The sequence below is a fragment of the Psittacula echo genome, assembly GCF_963264785.1.
Source record: "Psittacula echo genome assembly, chromosome: 13".
Lineage (NCBI taxonomy): Eukaryota > Metazoa > Chordata > Aves > Psittaciformes > Psittacidae > Psittacula > Psittacula echo.
The window spans coordinates 6,238,460-6,251,762 of record NC_137749.1 but is presented as its reverse complement, the minus strand read 5'-3'; the positions used below and the strand labels follow the sequence as shown (position 1 = coordinate 6,251,762).

Sequence of the window (13,303 nt, the reverse complement as noted above, 5' to 3'; positions counted from 1 at the left end):
ATCAGTCTACCGCATGCCAGCGGCAATCTCCAGCTGAAGGACAGAGACATAAATATAACTGACATTTTTAGTGACTTCAGGATATTGCTCTGCAAAAGATCTTCTAGAGCAGCCACCATCAGGAGAGGGAGGGAGAAGATAATACAAGACCCATTCAATTTAGGTGCCATCAAATAAAAAGAATAATTAAAACAAGTGTGGAGAACAAAACAACTCTCTTCCCTCAATATATCCCAAATAGGGAATTTGTTCTTCTATCCCTGTAAAAAGGGGATGTTCTCATCTTCACCAGAAAACTGGCAGAGCACTAACCCACACTGAAGTCTGGGCATCCCTGAGGGTGCCTGTGGTGAGCAATACATTCTTGCAGAGAACACTATTTCACAAGCCTTACTCTGCTATTACTGAGAGCGATAATATCCCAGTTTGTTTTCATGGGCTCCACTTCAGTGAGGAGGCACTCAGCTTACTGCCTGGGGAACAGCAGCGACACAGGTCAGTAGATCAGAGCAAATATTTACTGTGGGTCAGTGTGGGGCCCGCGTGCCTCTTAGCTCTTGAAGCACAGGAAAAGGACAAAACCACCAAAAAAGTCAGCCTGTGCAAAGATGTTCAACCTACTAGGAAACTGCCACTAGACTAGTAACAGCCCTTGCCAGCTGATCCAAGGGTAGATGCATTGGAGTCCAGCCACCGATGTTACATGACAACACTGTTTTGGAAAAGCTATTTAGGAAAAAGAACTTCTCCTCCTACCCACAAGCATCTCTAACATGGGCCCAATCCCACTCACGCTGAAGTCTGAGAGACCAAGCTGGTTTATTTGGGGCCCATCTTGTAACCACCCCGGCTCCATCCATGCAGAGCGTGGCCAGCGAGATTCCTGTGAAGTCAGCTGTACAAGTTAGATTTATTGCAGATAGGTCTAGTCTTATCATAGACATTTCTTAACTACCTAGGTGTAGAGGGTGAAAAGTTACACACCAGGGCCTCACACCTCTTGTTTGCAAAAGAGTCCCCACACCACTTGGGATGAACAGAAAATAACAGCTCTTTGCCCCTACTGTGGACAAACCAAGAAATGCCCTATTCTGTTACGAAGTTTCCTTCAGAGATGTGCTCTCCAAGAAGCAGCTTTAGGAAAGGTCACGAACACAGTTATGAGCTATCCATTAACAGCCTGTGTCAATGCCAACACACAGAATTTTAAGAAGATATTTTAGATCAGCCTTCTCTGACCTCCTGAGAACCTGAGGCTGCAGAATCCCAGTTATTCCCATACAGAGGACAGTCACTTCTGTAATACTTCCCACAGCTCTACCACGCACAGCAGCAATGTGCCCCTCTCAGCTCAAAACATAACATATGGTGGGCTTTAAATGAAAGCAACTTCCACAGAGATCTATCAGAAGGGAAATCACATTGTACCAATAGACAACAACAATAAGATAGAAGAGTTGTGCTTAGCAGAACGCACACGACCTTGGGTTGTATCGAGGCTGACCAACAGCATTACCCAGGCAAAACACATATTGCATTGAAACGTGAACACATGCACGTCCTCCAGTTATGAAGACAAGGAGAATTATAGTGCCTCTGGATTCAACACCGAATTACCATATTGCCTAATGCTTGTAATTAGAGGGCAGAATGGATTGGGAAGCTTACAAGCATCTCATTCAATGAGAAGCAGGGGATTTGCATGCTCAGCTTGCTTAAGTGTTACAGGAACTATCAGCAAAAACGTCTGAGGAGCCAGTGGGAAAGTAGATGTTGTCATTAAATACCACCACAATTATTAAAATAACCGAAGCAGCACAATAACTGCTCAGTAGGGATGAGCCTCCTGTGTACCAGTGAAATAACCTGCAGGAAATCTGAACTTTCCAAGGAAAAAAATAATCATTATTGTCAAAAGCACCCCAAGAAGCTGGGAGAAGAGACACCCCAAAGGACTATGTGGTGGACTGGAGAATGCAATCTGATGGCAAAAGCTGACACTTATATCCAGGCTCTGGGATCTGGAAGATCAGTACTGCAGTGATACAAGGAACTCACTTCCTTGCTGTAGTCCCTGACTGACTACTCCCTTTGGCAATCTGTGCCTGCTGAGTTTTCTTTACTGGCACACAGGTGTTAAGAGTTAAAATAAAAGGAAGCACCATTCTCAGTCGCAACAGCTACCCCTCACAGTTGTCATGGTGAAGTATTTTATTGGTAAAAACAGAGCTAAAGGTAACTTTCTTAAATGAGGTCAGGCAAAGCAGGATCAAACCTTACCCCAGGCAACACTGGAACCAACCAAACTGGGGTAAACCTGAATTTGATTTGGAAAATACAATTCATTAACACTTTCTCAAACTACCCACCAATTGCCTGAAGTAGCCTAACTTGATAAACAAGTGAGCTGTATTAATAGCCTAGCTAACTGCACATATGCTTCACTTATTTTTCTCTTGGTGGGGTAGTGCGGGGCAGTGGAAGGCAGAATGTGACAATGCACACATAGAAGCAGCAAGATGCACAGCAAGATTTTCTATAAACCCATGTTTCTATAAATCACCCAGCCAGAAGCTGTGTTCTTGTTTACACACGGAGCTTTGCCTACAGGAGTGCGCAGCCCGGTGCTTTAATATCAAGGTTCATTTCATGTGCATGAAAGCTGAAAACTTGAGCTTTCAAAGCCCACGCATTCACTTTGCTGTGAACGGGTATCTGAAGTTTGACTTCTCTTAAAAAAGCATTTCATTGTTAAAATTAAAACAGAAAAAGAAGGTATGAAATACAAAACCATTTTCACATGGGATTCATGTTCCACCACCACCAAAGATACTTCTTGTAAACCACAATACTCAGATGCAAAACGTCATCACTTAGGCAAGACAAAGCACAATAAATGTGGATTTAAGAAACAAATTCCTGCCACTTCTATCTCACATTTTAAACAAGCAAAACAGATGAAAGGCAGAATATTCCTTCATTTTCCTTCAAGTACTAAATCCTTTCTGAAAATAAAGCCCACAAATGTAATTCATTACCCCATATGAATAGTGCAACATACTAGCATCAAGTCCCAAATAATCATTCTAGGGATGCCAACACTAGCTTTAGGGAAATGTAAATTTAGCTTTTAATCCTTTATTTTGGCCATTTCCAGGCATCATGTACCTCATATGAGGAGCCTGAAGTATTTTCCAGCTGACTAGCTTTTAATTTGAACAATGTGAATAAACTTTGACATGCAAAACAACAAGAAAGCTACTTTGAAGAAGAAAAATACAGCCAGGCCAACAGAAAATAAAGGCTCTGTCTGACTGCAGCTAAGCAGCATGCTGTCCTCCTGCTGCTTAGGTATTCAGGTGCAATGTGATTTTCACACAGGCCAGGATACGTGTGTATTGAAAAATAGCCTGGGAGGTTGAAGCCACAGTCCCACAACACGGCAGGACAACATGCAAAGCATGTTTCATTCAGTTTGATGGCTAAGACACACTTCAATTTCACCAAAAAGTTCAAGGCATCACAGTGACAGGTACCTGTTGCTGTATTCTCCAAAAGACCCTGAAGTTAGTAGTTTTCATCACCCTCACAACACTACTGCCTACGCTACAGTCACCCTCAGTACACTGAAGAAAGAAATGTGTTCTGTCCTAGATGTGGGGACAGATACCTTTAGGGGTAAACTTCAAGTGAAATATACTCTTGGGATCTTATTTTAATCCAATTCTACAGAACTGCTATTTCAGCATAAATACCTTTTTTCCAGTGATCAAGCAAAAGACAAACCATGTCCCTAGCAGTGATAAAATGTTTAATCTATCAGGCCATTGAAACTAAAATACATAACTACTGACAACAGCCACTACTGACCTACATAGGAAAGACTACAAGATTAGCTTTTATTGTCATGGATTCTCAGTTTTCAACTGATTATCAACGATGAACCTCTTAGATGAGGAGCAGTGATACCCTGTTTATTTTGCAGGAATTAAAGAAAAAAATACACAATCTGCTGATTCAGATCTTGCACAAACCCCAGCAATTTTAATGAGCTTAAACAGTCAATGTTTTCTTTTGAATACAGAGGATATTCTCCATATTGCTGTACTTACTGTGAAGATAGTCTGCCAGGTCACCACCATTACAGTACTGCAAACAGAACAAAAAGCTCAGTTAATGCAAGGCAAACCAAAGATCAAAAAGAAAAGCAGTAAACTTCACTAGGATGGCGTTTGTCATAGTACTGAAACATAAATAACCACACATGCCAAAATATGTATTCAGAAGTTGGCAGAGAAAACCCCATTCCTGTAGGTTCCCCTTCTGTCCCATTTCCCCAAACATTGTACTGCATTATGATACACCAGCATTAACTAGCTTTAGTGTACATGGATGTGCACATGGGCATCAGAGAAGGATAAAAGCAGAACGAAGCAGAAAGGTCACCACTGGAGACACCACCAGGAAGCCGGTTGAGGAAAGCCTGGGAGCAGCCATGGCTGAAAACTGAAATTCCCCACATTGTGCTCCACACCACTGAGAAAGTCAACAAGACCTTGGAGTGAAGACTCCAGAGGAAAAACAACATTCACTTTGCAGGCAGGCTGCACCAAGAAATTCTCTTTCCATCTATCTCTGAAGCAGATACTACCCAGTAACACCCATCTACCCCCTGAGATAAGGCTTTTCTGACTGATTAAACCTGTGCCAAGCACAGCCGCTTGACAGCAGCAATATGAAAAGTGTCCCTGGCTGCTACCTTCACCCACACCGCTCCAGTTCTGCTGCAGATTAGATAAGCAAAGGCATCACAGGTGAGCCTGCAATCAGAAAGCACTGCTGGTGTGAGAAGCTGGTCTGCTTAAAAGCTTACAAAAATAGAAGGACAAACACACACACTCACCTCCATAACCAAGTAGACAGAGTTTGCCAGTTCCTGAGGAAACAGAAAATGAGAAAATAAAAGACTTCATAAGACTTATGCATTGAAATATTTCACATGCTTTACAACTGCTGCACTTCCTTTTAAACAGGTAAATTGTGCTCTGTTAGGATTCAAACTGAAGAGAGGGTAAAAAACATTATTAATTCCTAGAAGATTGCTTACTTTGAAAGCGCCAGGTATTTAAGCACATTATTTCTTTCTGAGTGCACATCTGTTTAACCAAGCAGGTCTCCTGTTGTGGCTTGGGTCTTCACGTTCATTTCAGGCCCTTGGGATTCACAGTGGCATGCAACAAAGATGCTGGCATGCTGTTATCTCTGAGCCTTAATCATTTCCACATTTAACTTGGCCCTTTATAGCATCCCTGCCCACATGAGCAGCCCTAGTCTGAATGGAGAGATAAGAGCAACACAACTTTGGGTCCTGCACTTCAAAACCGCAATATGGGCCAACCGATTTCTACAGCTGCATTAACAGAGTGTTATTATCAGGTGGCTAAAGCTTTCTGGATTATCATGGGGTCAACACCAGCCAAGCCCAAGCCAAATGTGTGCTCTTCCAAGTCTGCTGCACTGCGATGCTTCTTAACAACTCAAGAGTTCACCTTCAGCTTTAGCTGATGTTCTCCACAGGCTCCCTAGCCTGATGAAGCACATAAAAGGCAGTATATCCACGGCACAAGCACAGGATACTGCAGAGAAGGGCATCAAACATACAGCATCATGGAGCCACATTAGAAACTGTGCAGTACACACACTGACACAAGCAGCTGCCAAACCGCCAGCAGAGAACAAACATGAAAACAACCAGATGTTTCAACCCTGGGTGAATGACTCTAAATCCTCTTGTTGAAACAGAAGTCAGGCAGAATCAGACCTACTATGTAAAAGCCTGGATGCTAGAAGTCAGTCCTAAACTCAAGGCTCAGTCCTGAAGAAGCACAGGCAGCAACTGCCTGTGTGAGTACAGGAGAAGCTCTTAAAGCAGCAGCACAGAAAGAGACTTCCCTCCATTTCCATAGCTCCAGGGCAGCATGCCTTTACTTACATGCTGTTTAGACATCTGCCAGCCTGATTCCTCTTCGGAGCACAACTATAACTTCAAAACGCCCCAGCATCCACCCTACCAGCCTTTTAGTTTCCAGCAGCCTCCACTGTCTGCTCCCATCCTCTTTCATCTTGGTCTGCCCACAGGACTCTACCTGCTGTCAAGCCTGTACCAAATTGACTGCCTTTGTCAATGCCTCAAGTCCTCAGCACCTCCCATCATTTCTCTTGCAGTCCTCTTTTAACCTCACAATGTGAAATCTGAGTTTCCAGATGCTTCATAGAAGACTTGGAAGAAGGAGAAAGACGGGAAGAAGCCAAACTATCTTCATCCTACAGCTGCATGCAGCACAGACCACCTTCCCCTGGGCAGGCTCAAGGCCTCCCCTGGCCATCCAGCAGCCTCCCTGGTCCAGTCATCCATCAGACCCCAGGGCTGGCCATCCTCAGCTCTTATAGGTTTTCTCACCAAGCCCAGCTGAGCTTTTTGGAAGGCCCCTTGTTTGTCAAAAAAGCCATTTTCTGTGATACTTCAAGAAGGCATTTGTTTACCGACCTCTGCATTCAAAAGCAGCACACGGATAAGTCATCTGCTTTCACACACACTTCAGATGAAGTAGGAAACCAGTCTGTGGTAGGGAAGCAGCACAAGAAGAAAACCCCAGGCACCCTCACAAGCTTTACACATGTTGAAGCACTGGGGGAAAACTGTGAGAAGAGTTCAAAGCCACCAGTGCCTGCTGTCCTCAGCAAGAAGAGCAGTAAGCCAAGGTCTATGGAAGACACCCAGGCCTTTTCACTTCTCCAGGAAGTCCAGCCACAGATGTACCCAAAGACACAAGGACACACCAGATGTGCTGGGCTCAGGGAATGACTGTGGGGCTGCAGGCGAGGGAGCTCTCTATAGGGCAACTGCTGGGCACGGAGGAAGTGTCTGAAGTGGCTTTGCAGCCCTCATAGAGTTCATGACTGCCACAGCAACATTTTTCTTGCCTAAACATGCTGTGATAATTGTAGCTCAGTAACTCTACACATTTAATATGCATTGTGCCAGCAAGGTTTGTGGAAGCTTGATGTATCATTACCTATATAGAAAATGAAGGGGAAGTTTAGCTTACACAAACCAAGTCCAGAAGATATTTGTAATAGTTATTAGCCAATAGCTAGTGTACACTGTACAGGCAGGTTGTTTTTCCACTGTATGTTATTTAAAGACTCTGCAAACAAGCATCAAGCAAGCAATTGATTTCTGGCAGCCAGTGTGTACAGTGACTGGGGTTAAGTAAGGACCTAAACAGGCAAGGGAGATGCTCCGCTCCATTTCCCCAGCAACAAAGTGACCTTGGTGGTTGGTGGTTTTATCCCATCAATACAGGTCGAAGAGATAAGAAGGCAATGCCTGAAAGGCTTCTAGGGGCAGAAGCAGGTGGTTCCGCCAACCATCCACTGGCAACAGCCCACTCCAAACACTCCAGCCTCACTAGGAAGCGCTCCATCCTGCTGCACGCACACCCTCTGCAGCACAGGAACATGAAGCAAGTGTACTGTCAGCTTGCAGACACCCATAGCACGGGTGACAACTTCCACATTTGAAACTTCAGCATTTCGAGACCCACTGACCAGAAAGATTTACGGGAATTTTGTCAATAAAACTAAACATTTATTTCAGGAAGGGCCCTGGAAACAAGCTCTTGTTTGGAAAAAGCCAGTAGCTTACTGCGGTTACAACAGATACAACTGTCTAAAGAGATTTCTGGTTTCTCAAATGGGCTGATGGACTTCTCCCAAGCTGATTCAGCACCAGAAACCACTTCTTTCCCTTTTTTATCCTTTCACAGTATTTACGGTTTGTTCATTAACGAAACAAGGGAAAAATACTGCAAGCCAAATTCTGCAGGCTACCACTTTTTGTGAACAGAAACAAAATGTCAAACCCTCTTATTTCCACATCAGCAACAAGAATAATGTTACAGTTTGTTGTATTTCTGTAGAGGCTCATGTCCAAGAAGTGCTACAGATAATTTACCCTGGACCTCTCATTCACATGTGCCATTCCATGCAGCCAAGGCTAATCCGATCACTAAACAAGCTCGGACAACACAGAGGCAATCCCCTAAGTTTTGCTCTCATCACAAAGAGCAGCAGTACCCTGACCATGCTCCACAATAGCAGCAAAAGGCCTCTGCCAAGGAGATTAAGCTGATAATTAATCAGTCTGGATCACTGCCTGACTTGTAGTTCTTGCAGCAAGGCCCCAGCGATGAAGTTACAATTTAATTGAGTGTAAAAATAGGCGACTGCCTCTACTGTCTACAAATAACGCACATCTGCTGATGGAGGACAAAGAAATGAAGGGAATTCATATAGCAGTACATCACAAATCACCCTAGCACAGTGCTATGCTAAAATTCCTCACTAGGAAAAATGGCAGTATGGATATTGATACCCAGCAGTCCTGTTGCCCTTTAAATTTTCTCTCCACCCCTACTGGAAGGTGGCATGATCCTCTTCTTGGAAAGTGTGTGTTTAGGTGTGTCCAAAGGGAAATGTCTGGGTGTACCCACAGTTAGTCATCGTCCTTTCACAGCTTGAAGAGTCTGAGAGGAAACTTCCTTAGAGAAACCCTCCTCAGCTCTTGATCCCAGCCCGTAGCCTGACACCAAGTTTAGAAAGATGCTCAGGAAGGGAAAGAAGTTAAAGTTTAATTACACAGCACTCCAAAACTGTCTGAGCAGTGCTGTGCGCTCACCAATCCATGTGGGATGAGCGCTGTAACAGACACTGGGGTAAAAGCAGCAAAGGATGGCTTCCACCTCACACAAGTCCTCTTTTCTAGGAGGACTGGGAGATGGATGAAGGAGGAACACTTTGAAGACAAACACAGCTCCACTGTTATGCCCATGTGCTGAGCACCATGTGGCTGACAAGGGTCCTACTGCCCTCAGGAGAGGATGGATTCAAGTGACCAAAACTGGTTTTGTTACTCTCCTGAAGAACAGAGTACCACTGCCCACTTGTTAGCCTCCCTCTGATGGCAAAGGTCCCTGTTTTGTGCCTCTCAGAAGACATCTACCACGTGTTGCTCAACACCGGCTCTCAAACAGCACCTGGACCAGCTGCCAAGCACAGATAATTGCCACACACAGATCTCTGAACAGGGCTAGAACTCATTAATTGTACAACACAACAGAAGCAAAGCTGAGGGTCTGACAGTGGAAGATAACCTTGACACCAACTGACAGCTAAGCTTTTCCACTCTGTTTTGGTTTGGGGGTTTTTAATGCTACTTCCCCTACTTGCTGCAGCAGCACATCACATCCACCTGTTTTGCCAGTAGGATCTCATGGAGCCAGAGCCCTTTTGGCCTATGGTCTCTAATCATCACTCTTCTGACAGGCACACTGGAATCATGAACAGGGGCAGCAACACACACAGTTTTGCTTCATAGAAACCAATCCCTAGGCCAATGGCACCTGGAAAGCCTCTAGCTAAGGCTTGAGAAACAGAACCTACCATTTTCAAGAGAGGGAAGAAACTTTCTAAACAGTAAAATCTCTTGGTATTATTTCACTGTGACTCACAGCTTGGCTTGAGCAGGCTAACCTCTGAAGAGCGAAAGGAAAACCGTCAAGGATTACCTCTTGACGCAACTATTTGAACGGAAGCAAGATAAAAGACAATAGTAACATCAATCTGAATTGCAGGAGCACCTACCGATGCTCACCCTTTGGAAAACAGGTCTAAAGAAAAGAGCTAGAAGACATTCACGTGCCTTTTGACCTCATGCAGAGAGAAAAACACATCTTGGAGCAGACTGTGTTTCTCTGTCCTCTGGTCCTGGTTGTTCTCTTCACTCCTCTAAATTTTAACAATAAGGAACTCAGGAACATTTCAAGCAAATTTCCAATTCAGGGAACAAAAATTAACTCAGATGAAGGAAGAAAAGGAGAAAAGGGAAACTACTCATTCACTGGAATATACTCTCCTCTGCACACACATACAATACCACAAATGTTTCTCAAACCCAGACACAGCTTCACAGCCAGACAAAAGTACATTTTAGGACAGACTTCTGGGATTCGAGACATGCAGTCAGTGAGGTCCTGCACCAAGAAAGTTAGCACATTGTAAGGAACCAGCAGTAACTTTCCTCTTGTATATAGGCTACACTGAAGTGATAAATCTCAGTCTAGGGTAGCAGTCACACATAAGTATGGTCCGGGAGACAATATGCAAGCAACAAATACCATAACTGAATCATAGAATTGTTTGGGTTGGAAAAGGCCTTAAAGATCACCTAGTTCCAATCCCCATATCTAATTTAGAACTTCTTCCTAATATCTACTCAATATCTTTGTCTATTTTGGATAATCCAGGTCCAGCAATAAAACCTACTGCTACCGACTGGAAAGCATTATTACCACAGTCAGAAGACATTTGACTTCCCAGAATAATAATTTCTTCATGTAGATCCCAGGGAATAAGCATAAGAAGCAAGACCCAGAGAGACCCACAGACTTTTCCATTGGCTCTTGACTGTATTCTGCTTCCTACAGACCTGTCAGCTTGCTCCAGGATGCAGAGCAGCAGTGCAGAAGCATAAGGCAAGCAGAAGGGAGGCCCTGAAGCATAGAAGTGGTTTATGGCCAGCCTCACGGCAGGCAGACTTCTGTAGGACCAGAGCAACAACGATTCCAGGGGCCACTGATACCTCATTCCAGGCACTACGGTATTCTCTGCTTATAAAACAGATGAGTTGGTTTAGGACAGGTTGTACTTTAGAGATTAAAAACAGCAGGAAAGCTATCCTCTGGTCCTACACAGGCTTCAGGAAGGGAGGGAAAGTATTTCCTATCCCCCTGGCAACTGTCCTGAAGTCTGACTGCCTGACATTAAAAAAACAAACAAGACAATGTCATGTCCATGGAGCTAATGTTTGCCAGGTAGCTAATACAACCACAGACAAATGGCAGGACAGCTGGTAAGGCAGCTCAATCTTCAAGCGACCTGAAGGAGCATCATGATCCCTTCCACTGGAAGTGAGACTTCTGCAGGTTCCTTCAGACCACCCCCAGTTGTGTTTCCCTCTCCTCCCCTACCTACAGCCCCACTGACAGGGCTTTCTTCTGCTGGCTTCACCCAAGTTCACTGCAGGCCTCAATCAAAGCCCTGAGGTTCAGTGCTCTTGCTGGATGACTGATGGCTACAGCACCTGCAGAGAGCTCAGACAGGAAAACATGACTCTCCATCAGAGCCAGACTGTGCCTCTGCACAGTAACACATACAGCAAGTCGAAGCTGAGAGCTGCACCTCAGCCTAACCACAGAAACCAAAGTATAGGATTAATGTCATAATAAGAGTATGGAGACAAAGTGGCAGGTTTCACAGGTCACAGAGCTGCAAGGCAATGCCAGAAACACACATCAGAGCACACTGAAGATTTATGCTGCTGGGACACTGGAAAGCAATCACTTCTTACAGCAGCCATGTTCATCTGGGGGTAGTGCTGCAGCACCTACACCAGTGTGTGCCCCCAGCTGCCAGCTCATGGGGAGGCACTACTTGATAGCACACAGCATGGGTCACTTGTGTGCAGCAGCCCAGCCAGGGTAAGGCTATGGAGGAGAAAAGCAGCATAACCCTGAAAAGGCTGGACTTTCTCACATGGAGTGGAAAGAAGCAGTAACCCCTTTGCCAACAGGCAGAGTAAGAGATAGCAGCTTCTTTAAACAAAAGCAAGCTCTTTTTTGCGAACGGCAATGCACTGTGTTAAGGTGGAAACTTCAGAATTCTAAAAACAGCTCAAAAAATATTCACAATCCGATTAGCTTTTCTGTATTTATTCCTCATCTCCTTTCTGCATTAGAGCCATATTATAAAATGAACATTTCAGCTTGAATTCCCCATTACCTTAAGCTCAGTCACATGTACTGGAATGAAATCCTTGCATGCCGTAACATTGCATTTTACGAGCCTGCCCAAAGAGCAGGAGTAGCGGGGGAGTGCTGTGGGATGAGGTGGACAGCAAGGCAGGCTACAAGAGTGAATGCTTCAGTTTTCATCACACACTCCCTGAGATAGGTGCAAATACAAGCAAAGTGACTCAGTCTGGAAGTCTGATTTTTAGAACCTATTAATGTAGTGCTACCAGTAAAGTTGGGAACAGCTTGGGTTTTTACACAGTATATCCCAAACACAATCTGATACCCTGCAGTAAGTGTTTTTAATCAACTCTTCAAAATCAGAAGTGCAGCCTCCTCAGGGTTTTCTATGGCAGCTGCATGACTGACTGGCCTTTGCAAGTCTTCTTTTATATCCATTTATTTCATACTTCATGTACCAGATTTAAGAACACACACACACACCCCCCACAAAGGTGTTATAACAAGGAGCTTAAAGAATAAAGCATGGGATGGGTTTTCTTTCAAGGAAAAATTATCTTAATTTAAGAGTGGAAAGCCAGAATCTGGGCTTGAATCTGCAGCACTTAAAAACTGAGAACCAAGGATGTTTTAAACACCTTTAGCATGCTGGCTACAAATGCCAACTAAACACCAAAATATTGCAAATGAAGAAGCCTCCAGAGAGAGAGCAGCTCAAGTGCCCATGTGCACAGTGGCACCGAGCAGCAGACACAGCCCATGTGCTCCAAACCCACCCAGCAGCCCCAGGGAGCTGTGTCTCATCCCTGCTGACACCACCTCACCCTCTGCTTCGGTCCATGGGGTTTCCCATCCCAGCAGCTCTCACAGTCTGGGTTACCAGTACGTACCAGGCCACCTGGGAGGCTTTCCCTTCCCAGGGATGTAAGACCCTTTGCTAAATAGGTTCTCTAGTGACTTAGAATCCAGCATCTTTCATTCCCCCCACGGGAACCACGCTGCCTGGTTGATCTCTAGTGTGCCAGCTCAGCTGACCTAATTCCTCCTGTTATTCTGATGCTAGGAGACAAGCCAGGTGCTCCTGCAGCCAGACAGAACATGACTGCCCTAAGCAACCAGTGATGCAGAATTTGATTCATTTCTATCAGTCCCCCTTGAAATACCCTTGCTTAATAAACAAATGCAGCTTTGAGAGTCTCACTTTGCATTTTGAGAGCATCTCTTTATGTTAAGGTTTGCACATCATAAATATGGCACAGCTAAAGCACCTCTTTGCTACACACTTAGCACAAAAGAGGTTCTATACCTATCTATTGGTGGAGTTTTTCCCTGGATTCTGCTGTGGACATTTATTACATTTCTGAGAGAGGAACCTTAACATCTGAAGACAATTAAGATGGCTTCTCTTAAGCGAAGTATGTTTATGTCTG

At 44.5% G+C, this 13,303-nt stretch overlaps 1 protein-coding gene across 5 annotated transcripts in view; it reads right to left on the bottom strand.

Moving 5' to 3' along the window:
- Positions 1-13,303, bottom strand: part of ULK1 (unc-51 like autophagy activating kinase 1) — an 80,366-nt gene that overhangs the window by 59,064 nt on the left and 7,999 nt on the right. For 4 of the 5 annotated variants that reach the window (XM_080628890.1, XM_080628891.1, XM_080628892.1 and 1 more), the window contains 2 exons: positions 4,904-4,936; positions 4,113-4,149 (listed from right to left, as the gene is read on the bottom strand). In XM_080628890.1, coding sequence (XP_080485016.1) covers positions 4,113-4,149; positions 4,904-4,936 — 70 coding nt within the window. Of the gene's footprint in view, positions 1-4,112; positions 4,150-4,903; positions 4,937-5,107; positions 6,023-13,303 lie in introns of those variants that run through there. The other variant, XM_080628894.1, reaches the window with a different exon arrangement.